Source organism: Athene noctua, chromosome 2, assembly GCF_965140245.1.
Source record: "Athene noctua chromosome 2, bAthNoc1.hap1.1, whole genome shotgun sequence".
In the NCBI taxonomy this organism is placed as follows: Eukaryota; Metazoa; Chordata; class Aves; order Strigiformes; family Strigidae; genus Athene; species Athene noctua.
In genome coordinates, this window is record NC_134038.1 from 103,927,245 (window position 1) to 103,949,133 (window position 21,889).

Below are 21,889 nucleotides of genomic sequence, written 5' to 3' on the forward strand. Positions count from 1 at the left end.
TTTCAGACATTTCTTCATATATTAGCACTTGGCTTTCATATATGTTAAAAAATGGTGATGGTTGTTTAAATGACTGGGAATATAAAAGCAGAATAAAACCATTTAAGAGCTGACAAGCTAGTATTCCCTTCAGGAATAAGGTCCACATCAAAACAACATGAGTATTTTGAACACTGCATTTGGTTTTGGAAAGCAAGGAAGAGGGTACAGAAGCTATCTCTCCTGCAACCTTTTAAGCTGTTACCTCCCACAAGCCATTTGCATGGAAATTTCTGGAAGAGAAAGCAGATTTAGTTATAACATCCTGACTCTGGAAAACTTTCAGCTCCCATTTGCAGCTCCAAAATAGTCTACTTAGGGAAGACAGCAAGCATCCGTAACACTGCACTTCAATCAGAGGCTGGCCTGCCTTCAACAGTGAAACACAGACCAGAAAACATGAAACCCAAATGCCACAGTATTTTTAACACCGCACAAAACAAACAAAAAATAATAAATAGAGCATTTGTTCATAACAAAAAGCCATACGGCTTAACATAAAAGGAGTTCTCCTGATGCTAACCAAATTGTTTAGCCTGCCAAAATTTATTAAAAGAAAAAAAAAAGACAGAGAAGATGAAAACATTGGAATCAGATACCCAAAGTGTCTTAAGTTTGAAAATCTGGAAACTGAACATGCATACCCTAAAACAGGTCCTTCTGTGTGAGCAAGTATAGATCTTGTTTTTAAAAACTGCACAGCCAGCTGGGGTTCCAAGCATGAAACTGTTCACCCGTCCTACGTGCTCTGCCTCAGTGAGAGTGCCTTACCTCACTTCTCAACAATTCCTCTGAGGCTGGAGCAGCACTGACCATCTCCAGAGGGAGTCATTTGTCCAGCCTGGCAATACTAGCAAGAGTTAAGAGAAACATGCAGCAAGAGATCCAACATTCATTTTGGATTTCTGCAATCAAGGTAAAGCAGTTGAATTAAAGCCACATCCACGAGCAATGGATACCACAGAGGGCTGCAATACAAAAGCAAACTATCTGAAAGCTCCTGTAATTTCCAAGGACTATACACGTCACTGAGGAAAGATGAAATGGAGGATTTCTCCCTGGAACACTGTCAAGAAAACAAACCAGAAAGATGCAGTTAAAGTGATTGTTTGTCAGTGGCTTCTTTTTTAATAAATGCATTTTATGCAGACTCACAAATAAAAAACAAAATTTTATGGAAAAAATAGGGTAAGCAGGTATTTGTCCATTATTTTTCCTCATGAACATCTGTTTTCTAAACTCTGTTTTCTAAACTCCCAAGAGCAGCAGGGTGTCAGGCATTTCGACCCTGCTTAGCACACTCAACCCAAAAGCCAGTGTTTGTTAGAACATGTCTGTCAAAGGAGAGTCAAGGGGAAACTACAAGACATAACACGGGGCTGGGGCTAGTAGATAGTCCAAGATCACTGGTATTGCCTCTGGCTACTTCAAGCAGCTACGCCTAAAGTTTAGTCTGTACAGGTCCAGAAACTGGTAAGCCTTAACAGCTACAGAATATTTCTAGTACTCTATAACTTGTGCTGCAGAATGAAGGGCAGTGGGTCTTAACAGTTTCAAAGGCCCTAAGTCTGTGCAGCAGGTGCGAAAATAAATCTCTTCTGTGGAGCAGAGGAAAGACTTGAACAATTCACACCAGTGCCCTTCCTGCCTGGAGACACAAACGGATCCTGGCCAGACTGCAAAGCTCAGGTCTGCTCAGCCATGTGGTACGAACACACGAGACAGGCTCTGCTTCCGCTGCTGGTGGATTTGGCAGCTTCGAGACATGCTGCCATGACAGGGAGCAGCTTTCTGCAGGTGCCAGAGCAGCAAACGACGCCCTGCACTGCTCGCAGTAATACAGTCAGCTGCCCATGCACATGGTTAGCATCAGCTTCATGTAAATGGGGCAGAGCACACCTAAATTACACCTTCAGCATCTCACTTGCTAACTTGAGTGTCAGTCCCCCCTTCTCTGTCTCTCACCTCCCGCTGAAGGTGCTGCTGTCAATGGAGCTGTGGGCAATGCTGCTCTGGATGCTTTCATGCTGCCCCTCCTCCCTCCAGCTGCTTGGCACCCCCGGGGCCCCACATCACCCACTGAAATGTGAGTGGTGAAAGGGCCATCCCCACAATCTGGCAGCCAGCTGGCAGCAAATTCCAGAGGCAGCATTCCTTCCCATGGCTCGCCTCCCTGCAGGGCGAACTGGCTGCCCATACCCCAACTGCTGCCAGGGGTAAGAGATGGCAAAGTAATGTCCCTGTGTAACACCATTCAGTGTATTTCCTTCTCTAGTTCTAAATAACTTGGGACACATTCAATTTGAAAGGTAATAAAAAGACAGGAGGGAAGAGAGCTTTGCTTCAGCACAGCTGTGTATCCCAAGGCTCAAATCGTAACGCTTTTAAATCTTCCTTTCTTCCTGCCCTAGACAACAAAGGAATCACCAGGCTCTTCATCCAATTTAACTTGAGGTAATTTGAGCACGTTTTTCCCTTCATCTTCATATGGTAACCAGTACATAGGCTGACTGCAATTTTAGTATTCCAATTCAGTAACTGCAATTATCACTTCGGTCAACATACACAAGATAACAGTCCTAGCTCTAGTGCTTACCTTGTTCTAGATGACTAGCGTTCAGGGGTCTCCAAAGCCAGCACCCCCAAGGACAAAATCTAATGATATTACAGTCATTACTTTTCATGAATTAACCACATCCTTCAGCTAGTAAAGTGCTTCTCACATTCTAAGAAAACACTGGAGAAGTGAAAACCCCAAATGCATCAGTGTGAATAAGAGCAACCTCTCAGGGACTAAGTCCTACCTTCCAGCCAGCTTACTGCCTGGAGATAAGATTTTTGTAGAAAAAAAGCTCATATTCTTCTCAAAAATGCTTGACTGCTATAAGGAAATAACCCCTTGCAAGCTCTATATGAAGGTATGCACCGAAGTCTTCATATGAAATTCCAGGTTTCCCCCTATCCTTCCACATGCACATGTGCACACAGAGGTACAGAAATTAAATTCATGGTGACAGTCATGTACCACACGCCTGTGTGCTGTTTCTCAAAGCAAAGCCCAGCAGCAAGGCTGCGCTTTGTCAGAAGGTGCCACCACAAACCAACACTTTCTGAGCCACTTCCCACATGCAGCATTACCACTGACCCAGAGTGGTTGCAGAGTGGTGCTTTAAAGCCCTGCTCTGACAGAGCTGAATGCTGTAGGGAGGAAATAAAAGCATCACAATCACATCCCACACACAATAGCATGACACAAATTTTAGAATTTCAGCCTGAGTAGGGTCTTTGCACTTCAAAAAGGACAGACATCCCCTAGCCTATCTTCATTCCCAAACTCTTGCCATCCACCCCTTTACACACTATGAATCCTGTTTCAGGAAATTCTCTAATACAAGACTGAGTATCTGAAGGGACAGGGCTTCCACCACTACCCTGAAAGCTTACCTGACAATGCCACAATATCTTGCTAGGCATATAATTTCATTCCCTTACTTGGACATATATCATTCCCAGCCATCCTCCCCAGAACAAATTAAACCCTACCTTTAAGCCTTGTTGAAACAGCTGTTTCTGACACCAGATTTTGTTTCTTTCTACATCCCACTCAAGAATGCTACAAGCACTTCCTTCCCTGTCTTAGTTTTTGGGCAAGTCATCCAACATGTCAGTCACTCTTCTTCCTTTCTTTGCTTGTCCCTCTGTGTCTAAGGAGCAGGGGACCACATGCACCCTCGCAGGTCAACTTGTAACAGAAAATCTCTCCTCTTTCTGGACCACCCTGCAAAGGCACTTCCTGGCCTAAGTCCTCTTTTTCCTGCTGTTCTAGCTCATCTATTAAATTACTCTGTTCACTTTACAGATCTTCATCACAGTCAGTATTACCATTATGGATATCTGCATCCTTGCATCTCAACCTACATTTCTCCAAATCTGATTTTACTTCCATTCCATATTCCTAATTCCACTCTGTCCTACAGCACTGGAGGAGACAATTCTGCAGCCACAAAGTAGATAACTTCTCCCACTTACACAACTGGCTGTGGTGAACTCTGGCAAAACAATACAGGTACCGGAATTTCAAGAACTGAGGCACTTATGTTCCCAAATTTGTTAGGTAACAGAGGAAAAAGACATTTTTAGAAAACTTTCATCTCTCAGTGCCTTCATGATAAGCTCAATTCTGACCTTTTGTGTCTTGGCAAGACCTGACCTTAACTATGCAAAATACCTTGCATGACACTTCCTTGCCAGCAGAAAACAGAGTGCCCAAACTTAATGGAATGTTTTTGTAACAGAAGTACAATAAATTTTCTCTTGTATTTCAAATTTTCAGGGCACAGAGGAAAGCACCAACTAAAGAGAGCACCGATTAGACATGCCAACAGTGCTTTATTCCTATTACTGTAAAGAAGCCTTGAACTATCTGTAAAAGATGAATGCTTTTGGTTTGAAGTCATTTGCTTTGAATTTACTTTCTGAACTGATGGGATGAGGTGCCGGGGAAGAGAAATGAGAAGGAGGTTTAGTATGTGCAAGAGCTTTCACAGTCCACACTGTGCTGCAATCGGCACGATGCTTAAGGGAAGTGGATACTGCTACTCACACTGTCAGAAGTGCTGGAGAGTGAGAGAAGGAAGTTCTCCCACTCCCTCCTGGGTTTTTCCACCTGCCTCCTCCTTCAGCTCCTGAAATTCTCAGATATGTTGAGTGCACAGGGCACAAAGAACTGTACTTGGAGCCTGTATCTGGAGAGAACAGCCCTGGGGAGACACAGCAGGCAAGCACGGAGGTGAATACTGTGCTGACCCCAGCACAGCAACCAGCAGGTCATATGTCTGCAGAGAGTCAAGCAGAAAGTGCAGGTCCTTGAACCTGGAGCACCTATCACCACTCTGCTGAAAGAAGAACTGAAAAGGGTGTGAAGAAGGAGAAAGAATCTGTTTCCTTCCTGGGATCAGAACAAAATGGTTTCAATCTACCAATCTTCACATGCTGGCAGGACTCTGCCCTCATCCTGAGTGCATTAAAGAGAAACCAAGACTGTTTACCTTCCTGAAAGAAGGAATTAGGAAAAGAAACTAGAAATCTTCTGAGGACTAGAGACCACTTTCTTCAACCTTTTAACTTTAAAACAGCCAGATTCAGGAAGAGAATCTGATGTTTCTGGTATCTATTAGAACCACAAATGAAAGGGGAAAAGAGAAGAGAAGCTGTAAGCAGCAAGCCTTACAGTTACATAACAACCTGGTCGTTCCAGTCATGAAAATTGTTTACTGACTACTTCCCAAACCCCTGCAAACCTGGATGTGTATTCAAAGTCCAAAAATAAGAAACCCTAGACTATTTTATATAAAGGCCACCATAAAGGACAATAGTAACCAGCTGATCAGTGCCACAGTAGTAAAAGAAGTATCACCAAACCAAAGCAATGAAATAAGTAAACCTTCCCCAGAAAACTGTATGAATGCTGGCTGAAGCCTCAGAAGCAATGATAATGACTTCCACAGACCCATGGAGAAAATTCAAGATCTGAGAAGAAAGGAAGGGCATTTAGGAGGACAAATGAATGCAATCACAAAACTACAGTAAATGATAAGAATAGTTTAAAATAGGCAATTTGTAAGCACAATGACAGTTTTGATTAACTTAGTGCAATAAGAAAGGCAGTGAAAATAAGGAATGGCTTATACAACATTAAGTGTAAGTACAAACCACTTTTAAGTAGTGCTAATAATTCTGCATTTACCCAATGTATTTCTGGCTCACACTCAAGACCTCGATTTCATTTGCCAGAGTCCCAGATTTACCTTTTAGTTACTAATTATTCTCTTAAAAACTTTCTCTATAATAACTGAATTCCTTATGACAGTCTATACAATGCTTTCTGTAATGAAAACCTGCTCCTCAGCTGAGTCAGGTGATTTGAACCCACAAAGCCATTCTGCTTTTTTTTTAAAAAAACCTAAATGGCCCCCACTTTCACCTTCTCTGTTTTGACTGTTTAATATATAAAGCAGCTATTATTTTAAAAATAAGAGTAGACCCTGTTGTTTCAACATTTGGAGGCTACAGTTCCAAAGCCTGAGAGGAACAGTGCACTCTCTTCAGCAGCTTCCTTGGTGTTCGTCCCACTACTGACTCAGGTCACCATTGTACTGGCCAGCAGCTGCTTTGTGTATACAGCATACTCAGAAAAGGAAATCTCTCATGCAGGCATCCATTATCCCTACTCCTATTTGTTTGATTTTGCTCTTATCCATGCAATTTCTGTCACTGAGAAACAGGAGCTGGGGGGGGGAAATCAATATTGCCATTGCCTTCATCATCCTATTTTAACTTTCCTTCTTTGTAGCACTTTTTAAGTCCTTTTTCAGATAATTTCTCTTATTCCTTATTATTTCTACTTCCTTAATGAAGCACAGATATGTAACTAAGTTGCTGTAACAGATGTCAATTGCATCTAACATCTCTTTTCAGCGGAACTAAATTCTTTAGTTAAGAAGCTAATGCATAGTTAGTGCCTGAACAGAAACATCCACAACTCTTACTACTTCTCTCTATTAGGAGTTTGTTTTCTTTTAAACAGCAGAACTCCAAAGGAAGTAACTCATAGGAACCGTTTTCCCTACTCACTATTCAAGAATTTCCTCAGGCTAAAAAATCCCAAGAAACCACAGCAGTGGCATTTTTAGAGCACTTGCCCAATCTCCTTACATCTAAAATCTCACTAGAGGAGGTGGCCAGCCATTGGTTAGCCAGTCCTGAATAAAGCCTTCTACATCTGTTCATCAAAGCACCTGGCTAATTCAGTACAGGCAGAAAAATCTAGCAGCTCACCATTAATCTTCAGAGAGTTTAAATAAAGCCAGGAAGGATTTGCCTCTGGGACAAACACTGTCCTCAGAAATCAAAAGCTTCTCTCAAAAAATTATATGAAGAGCTGCATATGTCATAAAGGAAAAAGCTATAGAGCAGTACTAAATAAAAGCATCCCACAACAAAATTTTATCTCCTTAAAGAAATACTGTCTTCTAGTATTTTTAGTATTACCTATAGGGGAAAAAGAGGAAATAATCTCTCAGGATATGCATTTAATATAATTTCTTTCTCTCATACCTCTTTACACTGCACTTATTTCTCTGGATACATTTCAGATAAATGCCTGCTCGTAACAAGCTCACAGCTGCAGCACACCTCATAAAACACTTCTGAATGGAAAAGCATTCTTAAGATTTGCAGCTCTTGCCTCCAGCAGCTTCTGAGACAATAAATGCTGATTGTTTCTCCTTCGGTGACTTGTGGTTTTTAAAACAGGATAATCATAGTGACCGACCTAGTACTGCCACAGGAGGGACTAAATTAATATATTCTTTATTTCACCACACAATAGTCTGAATGCAATATTGAGATCGTTCTCATTCAGCCTTTTCAGGCCAGATTTCTCAAGACAGGCTCTTATCAACGTAAGCAGAGTAACTGATTGTGCTGGCTGTCTCTGGGTGGTAAAGTTTTGAGCCTTTCACCCAACATGAACCAAACATGACAGTCAAAGATGTGCAGAAAGAAGGTTCCTTTCACAAATACTGAAAACTGGCCACAGGCTAGGAGGGAGACCTAAGAAACAGCTTGCAGAGGGATGACGCAGCCTTTCCCCGGCTGTTCCTCTGACCCTGCAGCCTTGAACACAGCCCTGAGCCAGGCACAGCACGAGCTGCCCCACACCCAGCCTGCAGACTGGAAGGGACAACCCTGCACACCAGGGGCTCAGCAACCACTGCAAGAGGACCTTGCTTATTGGACCCACATGCTTCCAAGCTAACCACTGATGGGCACATTTGGGACTGTGGCTTCTGAGACTTCAGGATACACAACTCAGCTCAGTCCTACTGCCAGACCTCTTTCTTGGACCTGGGGAGATTCTGTCATCCAGCAACTCTGAACTCCAAGCACTGACTGAAAAGAAACCATTGCTCCATGGGCTTGGAGCAGCAACTGACAGTCAAAAAGGGTCATTGCCAGGTGATTTTGATGAGCTTTTCTGGAAAACTTTCAATGAAGTGCCGGTTTTTGGGTTTTTTTTCCAGAGCAGAGCAGGGCAGGGCAACAGACAGGAATGCAATAATACAACAGACTGCCCTGGAGCAAATCCACCTTGTGCAGTCCCAGGGTTGACACATCCTTGGGCAGGACAGCACAGCACACCTACAACTTTGTCACAAACATAGAGAGAAACACCCTCCACCCTCCTCCTTTGATGGAGGGAGGTCTGATGGGATTATGAAGAGAGCATAACAACACCAGTGCCTGCCTGAGCCTGTGCCTCCCACAGAGATGAGGTTCTCCCCACCCCTGCACAAAACCACACACTTCCCCCCTGCAGGAGCTCTACAAAAGCTGTTGTCCCCACAAGGATGTGATTCTCCCAAGAAACTGGCCAGCATGTCCATACCTCTGTCTGCAGCAGCACTTCCAGACCCAGAGTCAATCTCCCCTCCATCTCCACAGCCTCACTACTTTTTCTCTTGACTGTAGTTTATTAGAAGGAGAAAGTGACTGGGAGGCAAGTATCTTAGAAGGAGTGGGGACACAAAGATAAATGACAGAGGAAGTTCTTGTCTCTATGGGTTTTGTCACAAAGCAAAAGCAGCTAGTAATATGTGGAGCATCAGAACCCAACTGTAGAAGAATCAGCATCTCTGCCTCCTGGAAGATGGGAGAGGGGGTTTGTTTTTAATGTCAAGATCTTGACATATTTTACCACATAATATAAAGAAAACCTTACAAGTGATGAGCAATCTTTTAATGTCATAGTACCGTTTTTTCCCATATAACAGGACGCTTCCTATATTCCAAAGCTCTTAAGTTTGGGCACTGCTTTCCTCCTTTTTCTAACCAATGCAAACATAATCATACTCTTGATTCTAACCCATCCCAATAACAATTAATGTCATTAAATTAGTCTTTTACTAGGTGACTGGACAGAACTAATTTAGTTCTTCAACTGAATGGAGATTAAGTGATTATTTCCCTGATAAGTATTAACACAATTAATTTAAAAAGCACTTCTGCCAAGGTTAGTACCATAATTAATAGAACCGTGACTACTATTTAGGTTTGCAGCTATTCAAAAGTACGTAAATGCTTGAACAGAGCTCTAAATTTCTAGAAATTACTAAACCTAAAACTAATCAGGTGAGTTGTCAAAGAAAACATTATGAAAACTTCTGTTCCTTTGACTGGCTTAATTCTGTTTCCTCAGTCATGGGAAAATTTCAACCCTTCAGTCATCACCCCACCAGGACATACTACACTATCCTGCCTCCACAAAAGCTGTTTGTTACTCTGTATGCATCTCCTTTCTGGTTTTACTGTTCCCATCTCTTTCCAACTTGTCCTTTGGTCTCTGCTCTCTGAGAACAGAGGAGGAAACTACAGGACCTAATAGTGATACTGCTACAAAAAGAAGGAAAATGAGAGAAGTAGGGAGAACTGAAGACATAAAAATAAGAAGTAAGGAGCTCTATCCAGCAGAATAGAGATACCAAAGAACTGGAACACTCATTCTCAGGTGCGCTACAACGAACATAACTGTGATTCCTTCACTCCAGCCATGCTCTGTTAAGTAAGTGTAACTAACTCAGCTGCAGATGTCCTCTGGACATTTACCTCGGACACTGAGCACTTTTTCAGTGGGGGACTTTTCAGGCAGATCGAAATACAGAGGTGAGATGATGAGGCCCTTTTCACAACAGACTCCCAAAGTGTATCCTGCTTGCCACCACAGCCACCTGTCACATTTACCTCTCTCATGGCCTCTGGTCTCCAAGAGCGTTTATCAGGAAATTACTATTACCTCAAGCATGAGATATCCTCAGCTTCTCATTTAAACAGAAAGGGGTGATTGGGGCGGGGAGGCTGTGGGGTTATTTGTTTGCCATCTTTTTTCAGAAATAGTACAATGTCTGAGGACTCTGGCAGAATATCCTGATCAGATGCAGCCAAATACTGTAACCTTATTCTCCATTTCTATTTTGTCACTTTAAATTTAGGAAAGGAATTATTTGCTAAAGTAGAAATAGACTTAACGTATCAGCTGCTGCGGCCCATTCTGACCCAGTTCAGAGAGAGATGTATGTTGCTGCTTTTCTCAGTCAAGCCATGAGGACCTCCAAACAACCCCTTCTCTTGCAGTAGTAAAGGCTGTGATGTTTATCAGGGACATGGGCTCCACTCATGCACCACAGGTGGCAGAACTACTGTGGTTTAAGAAGTTACCACCTCCAACCAGGCTGTGATAATTGTCCAAAAGGCCGCTAAATAGAACAGCTTAATTCTCATTGCCCTCCCAATCAAGCTTAAAACCACAAAGAGAGCATGTCCGGCAGCCAGCCATGATGGCCCAGCTGATGGGCAGAGGATCACCAGTGCAAGTGCTTCTGACAGGGTAACAACCCACATGCATGTTGTTTCTGCACTGAGCAGTAAATAACTGTACAGAGCAGCGGGCATCAGCTAGCCCCTGGTAAATACACATGCAAGTTCCTAAACAGTTCTATGAGTAGCCCGGCTGGACTGTGACATGCTCCCTTTGGTGCTTCCAGGACTGGGGTCTCTTCCCTGACGTGCTTTTAGACAGAGAAGCAGGCACATGAAGTTCAGAGGAAATAACTTCCAACAGCTCCTTCAAAAAAAGGTCATACACTAGCAGAAGTCATTCTCACAGTCAGAACAGCCTGGTAATGCTTAGAGACCACTAAATCCACTCAGGATTGCATGGTGCTAGAAAGTATATGTGGTACCTGCAACATAAATAAAAATACAATATAACCTGAAAAAAGAAAGAGCAGTAACATGCATTTGCACAAACATACTCCCAACTGCAGTAAAGCAGCATAAGCTGTGCATTGCCTCATCGGTCCCCAGACCTATCAATGTCCAATGCCACACAAAGTACTGCTTCAAGAGCAGAACCAGAGAGGAAAATGCATTCTGGAAAACCTGTGGGCACAACCAATAAGGAGGGTGGCTATCGCTGGACCTGGTTCTGTTTGACAGCAAGGGAACAAGAGCTTTTATGCTGTTTTCTCTTCACTAAACACAGCACTCTTGCCAAGCAGTTTTAGATAAGAATGCTGCAATTCTGTGCTTAATGCTTTACAAAGAAACTGTCGTGAAGATCAAAGGGGTTTTTTCTCCTTTTGCTAAATAGCATGTACCGGAAATTGGAAAACTTAAACTCTGGTCCCTGGAGAGGAACTAAGGAAAAGCAAAACACTATATGGCAGTGGCTATCGTAATATGGCATTATGATTCACAGATAAAAAACATAAAGGGAAAAGTCAAACCAGAGCGTAAAGAAGGTCTAGTAGCTAAATTGGCTTCTGGATTATCACAGGTACAGAACTTTCCAAGTCACTGTGTACATGAAAAATAACCCAATATTTTGGAAGTAAATCCTGCCTCACTCTGTACCTAAGGGGCTCCCAGTCAGAAAATGCCTTAACCATCAAGGCAAATTTCTGAACATTCCCTCAACAATGTTTCAAGCTAGAAAAGAACTTAGAGTAGCTAGTATAAGCATCTCCAAGCCAAACAAGTAAAGAGAACAATGTCAACAAGGACAGAATTGCTTTGGTTTGGGGGCAGCAGGGAGTGTTTATTTGTTTTGACCAAAGTAAAAATTATCCCAGCAAGTTTAAAAGCAATGAAAGAGAAGTCATTTGAAAACAATGAAAGAGAAGATAGTTAGAGTCACAAGTGATCACAGCACTCTGTGAACTGAATTTGCTGCCGTACTCTTTCTACAGACCAGTGCACTGATGCACCACAGTGAACATTTTCTCTCTTAAAAAGCTTTATAAGCTGCCTTGGCAATTTGGAAATCAGTGTTATCATTGAGATATCCAGTAAACAGTATGAAAATGTAATCTAGATTAACGCTCCAACAGTGAGCACAAGATCGAAGTTTTCTGTCCCACACTTGTTTACAGAGGGTTTCCTAGTCATGACTGTAAACGTTTGTTTGAGCTTTTTTAAATGTTCCAAGCTTTGACACAAAATAAATACTGATGTCATTTGCTACATTCATAATAATGTATTATGAAAAAGTGATGAGTAGATACGTGAGAAAAAGTGATGAGGTAATATAAGAGTTACACTCACAGAGTTATTCTCTGGAGGCTCAAAATATTTTCTTCCTCTTTATTACTTTTGATATGCAAGATCTCTTTAGTCCATTTCTAATTACCAGTGTAGCATAGCCTGAGTTGAACTGTAATATGTTGCTAATGGCAACAGCAGTAATTTTACATGTTTATTTCACTAAAACATGTTTCACCTTGGAACTGTCCAGCTGGACTTGGACAATGGGTCAGACCTCAGAGGTGTAACAGAGCTCCCACTGCTGCACCAGCTCCTGCTGACAGAGAATCTACTCCAACAGCTGCTCTATTTTCAAGTAAAACTTGGACAGATGGCATTGCCCTTCTTAGAAAAGTATTCCCACACTAACACAAGGATTTACCTACGCGCATACACTTACTTGTTTTATGTAAGACAAACACCATACCTCATTCCTTCTGTAGACCTATTTTGGTAGTTACGGTAGAGCTGAGGAACGCCTAACATTGCCTCGGTGAACACTGCAAGGAAGCCCAGGGTTTCCACAAAGAGAGATGAGTCAAGCCAGAGGTAAGTGATGTAACCGGTCACACCAGTGAAGGTCAGGACACACTGCACGTAGTCTGTAAACTTGCTCCAATGCCAAAAATAGTTCAAGTCAAAATCTGCAACAGAATGGGAATGGGAGAAGAATAAAATATGCTTTCTCAACCGGACTCAAAGTTAATCAGGGTGGAATTGAGAACTGGGAAGCATAAGGGTGTCACTGTCAGTCTTTGGAGGTAGGGGAAGGTAGAAAATGAGGGAAAGGATTAAAAAAAGAAAAACAAAACAACAAAAAACCCCATCGAACTCAAAACCAACAGAAAAAATAAAAAATAGGAGTCTTGATTTGGAAAACATTTTTTGGGGGGTGTTCAATAAAGAAACAATAAAACAAAGACTTGCAAACTACCAAAACATTTACAAAGATGATTTTTAAAGAGAAAGCATTGACCTTCAGTTATCAAACATGAAGAACTCTGGATAGGACTCTAGCAGAGTTGGCACAGGAAGTCTTTCAGAAAAACCTTCACAATACTAAGTACAGGCCCCAAGCACATCAATGCAAGCGCTCCCTCTCATGTCATTATCTCCATCTTCAAACAGCCTCAATCCAAGCTGCTTAGAAGGTCACCTAAATTCCATGGCTCTGTTCCCTGGTGCAGTGTAGCTGCCTGTGGTGAAGGGCAAGCTGCCATCTGCAGTTGGTACAGCTTTACTGAGGTAGGTGCAAGACAAGAATCCTCCCCGGAACAAGGCCTCCCACAGATGTCACCACTTTGCACTCCAGGGGCAAAATGCACTTTGCTCTTGCCTTTGCCTCTACCAGTGAGTACAGGGTGCACACACATTTCTACATCCATCAGAACAAAACGCTATACCACAAAACACAATACACTCTCTTGAGAGGAAAGAACAAACCAACCATGGCTTTTGCTTGGCACATTAACAGCATACTGCTGGAAGATATGTAGCTATCTTACTGATGAATAATAAAATACACAACGCCATTACCGTTGACTGTGTAGCAAATAACTATAATATTGTGTAAGAACTCTGAAATAACTGTTCATTAGCAGGTGCTGCTCATGTCTTCCTTTCTCAGAAGCACTTGAAGTTAATATCTACCTCAGACCAACTGGACTCCGTTAATTATCAAGATGATGAACCTAACAGGGTTATTACAACCGGCCCAAGTATGTGCAACACACTGGCACATCACTAAACAATTTCTGTCACTGTGTCCTCAGCAGAAGTACAGAATGCTACAAAAAAGTCCTACTGTTAAGTCAGTCAAGGAAGACATTGACCTCCACTGACTAACAACAAATTCAGTGAAATGGGAATACAGGCACTTAGCTGCCTGAGGATACATATCATAGTTTCATTTTCTGCATCGTTTCACGCTTTCATATCAGTATCAGTCTGGCCCTCAGACACTCTTTATTAACTAGTCTCCCCTTTTTAGTACTTGGCAAACCCATGCCTCAAGATTACATCCAGCTGAACCACTTTGCCACACAAAGAGGACAGCAAAACTGGCCAGGAGCCGTACCCAACCTGTAGCGTTGTCAGCCATCACCCAGAACTGAATTAAATAATCTGTGGCAAAGCTGCTGTCAATGTAACATCGACCTTCAGTGTTTTATGGCAGTAGCTCCTCAGCCTTAGAATTCAGAGATACAAGACTAAGTGAAAGGTAGACCTAACACTGGCACAGCCCACACACCATGTGAACATCATGCATTTCTGGAGCTTTGAGAAGGCTTTCCTTTTTGGAGATGAAGGAAGAACAAAATAGAATGAAGAAGAAAAAGGAAGGTACAAGACAACCACAATGCTAGGAAAACCATTATCCACTTAAATTTATCTCTACTGCATTTTCTGGAGAGGAGCAGCATCAGTGAGAACCTCTCACAAAGTAGAAGGAGTAAGAGACACCCAAAACTCCCATTCCTTTCACTTTGCCTGATCTACATCTGCACAGCATAAAATAGCGAAAGGCTATTCACACTAATTTTCTCAGCTTCATTAGCAATACTGAGCAAATGACCCAACACAACAAATCTGACACAACACAACTGTTACATTTGCAAGAGATGCTCTCTGGGACAGAGACATTTGGGCTTTCAATGGGGACAGAATGATGAAGAGCAGAAGAAAAGAGGATGAAGAGAAAGATGAAGTTGGTGAGGTCTCAGGCCATTTAAAAAATCAACATCCACTCTGGAAAAAGAGAGCTACTGCTGACTTTTGAGTAAGATTTAACTGCTTACCAAACAATTTTTTCAAATCTTCTGAGATGTTCTCACACAGCCTTTAGTTTCTTCACAGACACCTAAAGCACTGGCTTTCAATCCTCAAAAAAGCAGGTGTTTCATTTTACTTCAGAGCTCTTGCATCCAAATATGCTGGGTGGAAAACTTTTGTTTACCTTCCAGCAAGGGTAATTGAACTTTGATACAGTGGTCAACAGATACTGTCTCAGACCAATACTCGAAAACTAGCAACTGGTGGCAGCCATAGGCAAGAACACACGAAGCATACTCTTCCAGACAGTTCCATCTCTAGAAAAAAAAAATCTTGGCTCTCAAGATAGCTATATAGTCATTACACCTTGAACTCTGGACACAACAGTGTTTAGTTTGGATCTGGTTGGCATGCTGCCTTGGTCATGCAGGACCCTTGGCCCCTCACTCATTAAACCCTCCCACCAGCTGTCAGGGCTGCCCTGCATACACTTGTGTTTCTCTTCCTGCGTTCTCCATATCCTCAATGATCCTTTTGAAAATACACATCCCTGTACATCAATCCTTATTTCCCCAAGTTCATTTTCATAATAGAAATGAAAGAACTAAACCTACATGGGAGTTCAGAAGTTTGGAACTTCAGGGAACAAAAAAAGTCAACGTTCACACAGCTATTGTGAGGCCAGCTACAAAATCCATGGACCTGTGCAAACAATTAAACACGCAGTTACCTCTTGCTATGCCAGCTGTTTATGTGCCTATTCAGTACTAGTGCACTGAAGTCTATTGCCATTCACATAAGTACTAATGTCCCTGAACCTAGTATTAGGCAGTGAAGAAATCTAGTAATGATGATAATTTACTCATCATCTTTTGTCTGAAAATCTTAAGTATTATTTCTATTATAATAACATACATAGATGCAAAAACTATTGTGTGAAACAGGTCTTCAGATGAAGCAGGAGAGTTAATTACTAGCACAGGAAAGAGACTGATACTCTCTTTTTCTCATAACTATCATGATGCTATATAGTCTCCATTTCACTATACTAGGTTATGAGTAAGTTCTAGTTTCTGCTATATATTTTGCTTGGTAATGTTTTCCTGAAAGAAAGAAAGTCAAAATGAGATAAGAACAATCATAACCTTGGTAACAGCCTTAGAGAAAAACATCTGAATTATCTTAAGAACAACCCGATACATAATCACTAATTGCGCTACTGAACAGATGTATTTTCCAAATGCAGAAGTCTATTTTAGGACACTACACATAACCAAACTCTGCATTACCAACTACTTCCAGAAAGAAGTAATAGAATGACTGAACTTAAAATAAAAAAAAGTAGATAACAACATACCTGACCTTTCATATGGATTGTAGTTTCTCTGGCCCTTACTTGAACTGCTAAACTGTTTTGACATGATTGCTTCTTTTTAACCAAGGCTGAAGCTTATCTTCTGTGACAAATGGTTTCAGAAATTCAGAGGGGAAAAAAAAAAAAAAAAAATCACATAGCCATCTCTTCAAGGTTTGGAAATAAACTGTGACTCATTTTTCCAAGTGGCTCCCTCCTCAAGAGGGTCCAAATTCATTAATTCCGTAACAGGAGATATATACTTGCAAAGAAAAAAATGTTGGTTGTGCTGAGTAATGTGACAGGTATATGCGAAAAAAGGCTTTTAAATGCTTAAACAAAAGGGAATGGTCCCTTAAAAAAAAAAAAAGTGTTTTAAATACAGAACAAAATCTACACGTGTGTGCAGACCAGTCCTGTCCCCCTCCATACAGAGCAATCTGCAGCAAGGGGAGAGGCAGATGTTCCAAGAAGATAGCCAGAGAACATCAATCAGTGCCCTGGGCCATATCTTCTGAGGTGCAGAACTGGATGAAGTTATAAATATTCTTGCAAACATTTGAAGAAAATTATGAATAATAAAGATGATATTGGGATTTTTGCCCCCTCTCCCCCAGCAAACATCATCCCTTTTCTTTAAAAGGACAAGACAAGAAATCCCACTGCACCACAATTTGTTTCTATCAAACATCTTAAAATCTATCCAAGTTAAATCTAGATGTATCTCTTTCTATTCACTGAAATGGGAAGGCACTGCTTGCACAGCTCACTCGATTCACTAGGTCCTCATCCTGCCCAAAGAGAAATTCATGACGTGAGTTTGTAACCATACTTAGTTGAGGCAGTTCAAGTGGTAACTCCCAGTCACTAACGTCCTGGATTGATCTGAACGGGCATTACTGCAGTGAAAGGTATTATATCTTATTACCCATGACTGAGCTCTTTAATCCACTCAGTGAGCTGCATTTTAAACATGTTAATCCATTGATAGATAAGAGAGTTATGTTGGAAAATCGTATTGATGCTGGGAGAAGGAACAGCACAGTAGGTTCTTTGTGCACCAACGGAGAAAAGTCCATACAGTTTGAGAGTGAAGATGAGATTAAAAGACCTCCTCTAGGAGGCACACTGCATGTCAGATATGAAAAATGTAAAGCGGGTAGAGACAGCATTGCAAATAACCATGGTTAGCACTGGTCAGGTCAAAATGCAAGTAGTAAATTCAAGATTCTGGTGTGGGATAGATGACAAGTGACACAAATAAGAGTACACAGTTTCAACTTTCACTTGAGGATGACACAGAGCTCTGAACAGTTACATTAATTTTAGTCAAGAAGCATTTTATACCAAGTCAGCTACCACACTAATTCCTTTTGGGAAAGTGAAGCAAAGACTTTGACATCCTAAAAATTATTTACTGTAGCTCTCAGTGCTGGTTGCATCTTATTTTGTGCCTTGACCTTTCTAATTCTGTGCCTACATCCTTGCGCTACATCCACTCACACTTGTCTTTAGTAATTTGACTCAATTCCCACTTTTTGGTTGATTCCTTCTTGCATTTGAGGTCAATGAAGAGCTTGCAATTTATATTCCCTGTCTTTGTGAGGTGGGAGAGTTTGCATTTGAGCCTTTTGTATAGCTTCACCAAGGAAATGAACTTCTTATGAAGGCTACTGGATTTATTTTACTGTGCTCCCTCCCACTCCTTATAAACACCATCAATTCATAGCCATTCACCCAAATGGCCCCCCATAATCACAGCCCTGACCTCCTATATGAACAACACTGCTCACTAATTCATTCTAAGAGCATGCTGGACTGTCTCTACTCCCAAGTGCCTTTCTAAACAGATGCTTGGATAGTTAATCCTCCTCTCGTGGAGTACAGGGAAGTCTTGTGCTTTGGGAGACTGCAGTGCTGTTCCAAGAAACTCTGATTTCTATCATCTAACTCTGGACCACAGTGCCTGCCCACCTGACCCAACTGTTCCTGTCACAGCCTACTCCTGCACATGATCAAAGGAGCCCAGCCAGAGCAGTCATATGCCCAATGCCTCCCTTCACAACACCGGAATCCAAAACCTGAGGGCTTAGATGCTGTGAAAAAGCCTGATAATGGTAATTCAGCCAACCTGGAACAGTTACAAAATGCAGTCATGGCTGGGAATTTCAGGTTATTATCCATGATCTGTTTACTGTAAAATGAACACACAGTTCAAGGACACAGGAGCTGGAACATACAACTCTCTGCCCTGCCTGTGGGTCTTAACCGCTGGGCTACAATGCAGCAGACTCCCCCTCACTTGCTCTTTTGTGTGTCTCAAGAAGCTTGTGGTCTCTCCTGTAAAAGGGTTTCATTGTAAATACAATGCGCCTCCTCATCCCAGCCTGGCAACAGGGGGAAACTCTTATGGATAACTGGAAGACGCATGCTTGTATCCCCAGGCTGACAAGGGAAATTAACTCAGACCTGTAACGAGTGACTGCTCTGAGCTACACACAGGCACTGCACTTAGCAGTAGCACTTTAAAATAAATAAATTTTGCCACATCCTCTGAAGAGGACTTGGATGGCACCTGCCACAAGAGGTGGAGCCCAGGCAGTGGATTCTGAAAAGGCACCTTTTACACTTGCGGTCCTCCAGCTGCGGCAAATCCTCAGGCATTTGCCTCAGGCGTTAATCTGTCTCCCTGGCAATACTGATTTCAGATGCCTCATCTCAGAACAGCAGCGGGATGACAGAGCAGCATGCTAGCTAGCACTCCCCACCTTGCTCATTCTGAGCAGCTCCCAGCCAGCATGTGGGTTTGTCCGATCCTCTGTTCTGAAATTCCCACGTACCCCACAGGGCACCCAGGAAGAAAATTGAGTAACAAGAGCAGAAAAACTCTGTATCACTTTTAATAGGCAATCCATAACTTCTCTTACTCTCATCAACTACATATCCAGCTAGGCACTTTCTTCTTTCCTTCCAGAAAGAAGGAAAAAAACAGCATTAGAGACAGACAGTGAGAACTGATACATTTAGATTTTATTTCTTCCTTTTAAAAGAAGTGATAGAAACCTGCAAAATGCTGTCTGAAGACAGCATTTCTTTCACACTCACCGGGACTGAAAAGGGACTTGTTATGTTTCACTCATGGTACAAAAGAAATGAGAGCTTAGCACCAAAAACTTCTGGTTTTGATTCAAACCACTCTCCTGAAAAAAAAAAATTAAGGAATCCACCATCTTGCACAGTCTCTGTAAAGATGCTAATATCACCATTCTCCGTCTCCATTCCTTCAGGCCCATGACTTGGGAATTTATGCATCTCTACTTTTAAGTATCTGCACAGACCTGTTACCACAATACCTGAGCATCCCTCCATGTGCCTTTGCCTTATAATAACATTCCCATCTACAGGCTATTCTCATCCAGCCTTCACATTGGGTAGTACCCAAACACTGGCACTTCTTCCTCTGTAGCACCTTCTGAAAATATCACCCTAGCACATACTAAACAAATTAATGTTGCTGAATTAAATCCATTTTTGACATCCTTTGGCCCACACAGTGCCTTGCTTGGCCACATCCAGATTGATGTCTGTTTCAGTAGAGCAAATCCTCTTAGTATTTGACTCTTCATAAAGCCCCAGCACAAAGTCATTTAGTAATCAGTAGATTTTCATGAGAGGGGAAAAATGTCAAATCTTAATTGCAGAGAAAAAGGATGAAAACCTGACCCAAATAAACCTTGAAGATTCATACAAAGAACCGAGGTTTTGGTACTTGGTGGAAGACTGTTGAACACCTGAGATTAGAAACTCAAATCTGATTAAACCTCCTCTACATCAACATTATCCCCGTCTCCCTCAGTCATCTCCTCTAATATGAAGGCCTTGCTTTTCTCCGCCTTATTTTATGTGGTGTCACCAGTTTCTAAAATCTCTTATGGTGGATCTCTGTTTTCTCACATCAGGTTCATGTTTTTTCCCCACCATCAGGATTATTACCCACTCTTCTTCCTCCTTCTCAATAAAAAATTATACACAAGTGGGCTGAAATTGTTCCAGCATTGTGACTCCCTCAGGGCTTCTCACTCATCTTCCATACTGTTCCCCAGCATAACAACACCTTCAAGCATCAACCACTGCTTTGCCTTACCACTTCAGGTCCTGTAAGGTCCACCCTACGTCCTCACCAAAGGGAATCAGTAATTGCAAGGTTAAGAGACACATGTTAGTTACAACTACTTAAAAAAAAAAAAAAAAAAATCACACACAAATGCACCAGTATATATAAAAAAGTCAAACAATCCATACTCTATTTCATAATACCCTGCCTTTCCCATTAATTTGCTACTTTCCTGATTTTATGCCCTTTGGCTTAAGGGAAACCTTTGAGTAACAACTTAGCACAGTGGTCTTGACCACAGATAATTAGCAGTAACAGCTATATTGACCATTTTGTGAACCTTAAAGAACAGCAATTTAAAAGTTGCACGTAGTCTTGAAAGCTCTACCCCTGCTGCTAACACACAGGACAAGTAAGAATGAAAACCTAAAGCAAAATATCATACCCTGGGCACCTCCTGTGCAGCTGACAGGCTTTGCTGTGCTATCCACAGTGTAATTTGCTTTGTACACAGTTTCAGTTTATGGGAGTCTCACAAAAAAAAAAAAAAAAAAAAAAAAAAAAATTTAGAGAAAAATGCAGTTAGATAAACCCACAAAATTAGGTTGACCTTTAACTCATCTTTTGACATTTTCCATTGTCTTACAAAAGGATGCAGAATTATTTACATCACTTGCACTGCAGTTACCAGTCCTGCCAAAATTTTCATTTTTGTGTATGGTTTATATATGTACCTAAATATGCTTCCATACACATACATACCTCTTCCTCACAGTACAACTGCTAATGTTATAAGCATTAAAAAGAAAGCAAAATCATAAAACCAAGCACAGGAGAGTGAAGTTTTTTTGTTCTAATACAGAGGAAGTTCTAGCAATTATGGTATCTGTGAACAAGGCTCCAACTGTTGGGCTCAGAGACTGCTGGTGAATGCCAACTGAGCTGGGAAATCCACATGGAGCAGTCTAGCTCAGCCCAGCCATCTCTGCACATTACTGCAGAATGAGTGTAACCAATTCTATGTGAGCCAGAAGCAAACTCCTTCCCCGCTCCCCCAAAAAAGCCTGCAGAAGTGTACTCTGGTCTAGTCTCTTCCAAAGCAAGGACATTTCTTGGAGTTCTCCAGATGGCTGATGCTTTCAAGGCAGTTTTGCACAGGGTACACTTGAAACCCCCTACCAATTTACCTTGTGCAACATGCCCCATCCAAACTTTTGTTTTCTTCAAAAGTCCAGATGAAATAAAACACCAGGTCTGTACTCCTAGAGCTGGCCAGTAAGATTAGGATAAGAAAAAAGACAGACAACGACCACCACAGATACATACCAATATTGCTATTAGGGCAAGGCACTCAAGCCTAGAGATATCTAAATCAATACAGTTATAGGACTGTATCTTCTCTGTGAAGATTGGCCTCCTCAGTAACATCACTACAGAAATAAATTATCTACTCTGCTACTTTTGCCTGT

At 41.7% G+C, this 21,889-nt stretch overlaps 1 protein-coding gene across 2 annotated transcripts in view; it reads right to left on the reverse strand.

Moving 5' to 3' along the window:
* Positions 1-21,889, reverse strand: part of SLC66A2 (solute carrier family 66 member 2) — a 69,582-nt gene that overhangs the window by 10,441 nt on the left and 37,252 nt on the right. For both annotated transcript variants that reach the window (XM_074899768.1, XM_074899767.1), the window contains one exon: positions 12,608-12,824. In XM_074899768.1, coding sequence (XP_074755869.1) covers positions 12,608-12,824 — 217 coding nt within the window. The remainder of the gene's footprint in view (positions 1-12,607; positions 12,825-21,889) is intronic.